Here is a 1708-nt window from a genome sequence, read left to right as displayed (position 1 = left end):
ACTTTTATTACAAAATCCCACCATCGGCACCTCGTGCTCAGATGTTTCAGTGTTTTGCTCTCTAGATACGAAATTGACTCATCAACAAAATTTATTTATTTCATTTACAGATATATTAGTTATTAGATTGTAACAAAACAACGGCATGCTCTGATCACTACTGAAACATTCATTTGTATGGCTGTTACGTTTAAGTTCCCTGCTGATTTTGCACCAAAGGGTCAATAGTCTTCCCTCCATCTGTCTATCCGTACTGAACACGTAAAACACCTCTTGATATAACTAACTATACTTAACTACACTTCAATAGTGATAAAATTAAAAAGCAGGACAAAAAGCATGTGACGATGAATATACGGTATATGTTCCCGGCTAAAAACGTCTGATATGTCAACATACAGCAACCCGAGCACTTCTACAGTTGGATGCACACTTGGCCACTTTTTTCTAACGCACGGCACACTTGGACTTTTCATTTCTCACACCTGAGACATTCGTGTTTTGAAAAATTCGTGTTTGAAAAGTATTGCGTTAGAAAGTCTCCAATTGTAGATGCAGCACAACAAATTTACATGATACTTGAAGTTTACTTTAAATAAAAATGCAAAGCACAATCAATATGCGGCAAGGGTTTTTCATTTCATTTATACATTAACTGTGTTTACTAATAGCATGCAATTTTTAAAAGTGCATAAAAACAGTAGATACAAAACGAATGACAATCATTTTCATTGCTCCAATGGAAATACTTTATAAAGTCATGTCTACGTCTTAATGTGCATTCTTAGCGCATGCTCATTTGCACAAATTTTAAAGATGTGCTCCATTCATTGATCTTGAACCAGTTAATTCCTTTCCCATAAGGCATGGAATCTTTTTCCTTAAAGTATTTACCGTTTAGATATGCGTTGAAACAGTCATTAAACCACCAACCTCCCACAAATACGCATGCACAACAATTACTGTCTCGGTCATTATCTCTATCGAAAGTTGAAAACGACTGACCGCTGTGAACATGACCATAACCATAACAAGCCGTTAATAAACAGTCTCCTGCGTCCCCAGTGTATCCGGCAAGATGGAGCTTATACTTCTCGGACTCTGATGATATCTTGAACTCAGAATACAGCGCATATCGCTTTGTTCCATTGAACATCTCCATATCAATCCTCAGCTGTCTCGGTTTGTCCTTAGTCAGCTGGTAGATATGTTCATTGCCAAGCCAGAATTCGCCACTCAAGTCACCGAAGCCAGCTTTGTAATTTGCCCAAGTGCGGTTGAAATCTACAGACCCGTCTTTCCTCCTCTGTATAACCATCCATCTCTTGTTCTTGGAGTCCACAACACAATAAACGTTCATGCCCTGTGGATACTCCTCGGGATATATTGTAGATTCACCACTCTTAACTACACTATCACATGATTGGGGAAATAAGAGACTAAGATGCCGATTTGTATTATAAGATTTCATTCGACGTTTTCAGATTGGCAGTATCTGATGTAATCTGAGATATTTCCTGTAATGCATTCAAAGAACGGTTCGTCAATGACTCATTTAAATGAATTAACCCGTCGTTGAAATAAGCACGCGTGTTATTTATATCTTTTTGAAACACGGCATATCTGTGGGTAACCGCCATGGTTTCATTTTTAATGGTGTCTATATCTGAACGTAATTTCTTTTCTGAACTGTTTAATCTTGATTCGA

The 1708-nt window shown here is 37.6% G+C and overlaps 1 protein-coding gene across 1 annotated transcript; it reads right to left on the bottom strand.

The window, feature by feature from the left end:
• Positions 1 to 757: 757 nt before the first annotated feature.
• On the bottom strand, positions 758 to 1360 carry LOC127849281 (ficolin-2-like). Its single transcript, XM_052381998.1, has one exon. It carries the CDS (start codon positions 1358 to 1360, stop codon positions 785 to 787), a length of 576 nt encoding a protein of 191 aa, XP_052237958.1. The 3' UTR covers positions 758 to 784.
• Positions 1361 to 1708: the final 348 nt, after the last annotated feature.

The sequence above is a fragment of the Dreissena polymorpha genome, chromosome 10, assembly GCF_020536995.1.
Source record: "Dreissena polymorpha isolate Duluth1 chromosome 10, UMN_Dpol_1.0, whole genome shotgun sequence".
NCBI lineage: Eukaryota > Metazoa > Mollusca > Bivalvia > Myida > Dreissenidae > Dreissena > Dreissena polymorpha.
Note: the sequence above shows the minus strand (reverse complement) of the source record. Positions and strands in the feature narration are given on the sequence as shown.

Excerpts from the sequence above, each read along its gene's own strand:
- LOC127849281 (XM_052381998.1), bottom strand. The coding sequence starts at position 1,360 with ATGAACGTTTATTGTGTTGTGGACTCCAAGAACAAGAGATGGATGGTT.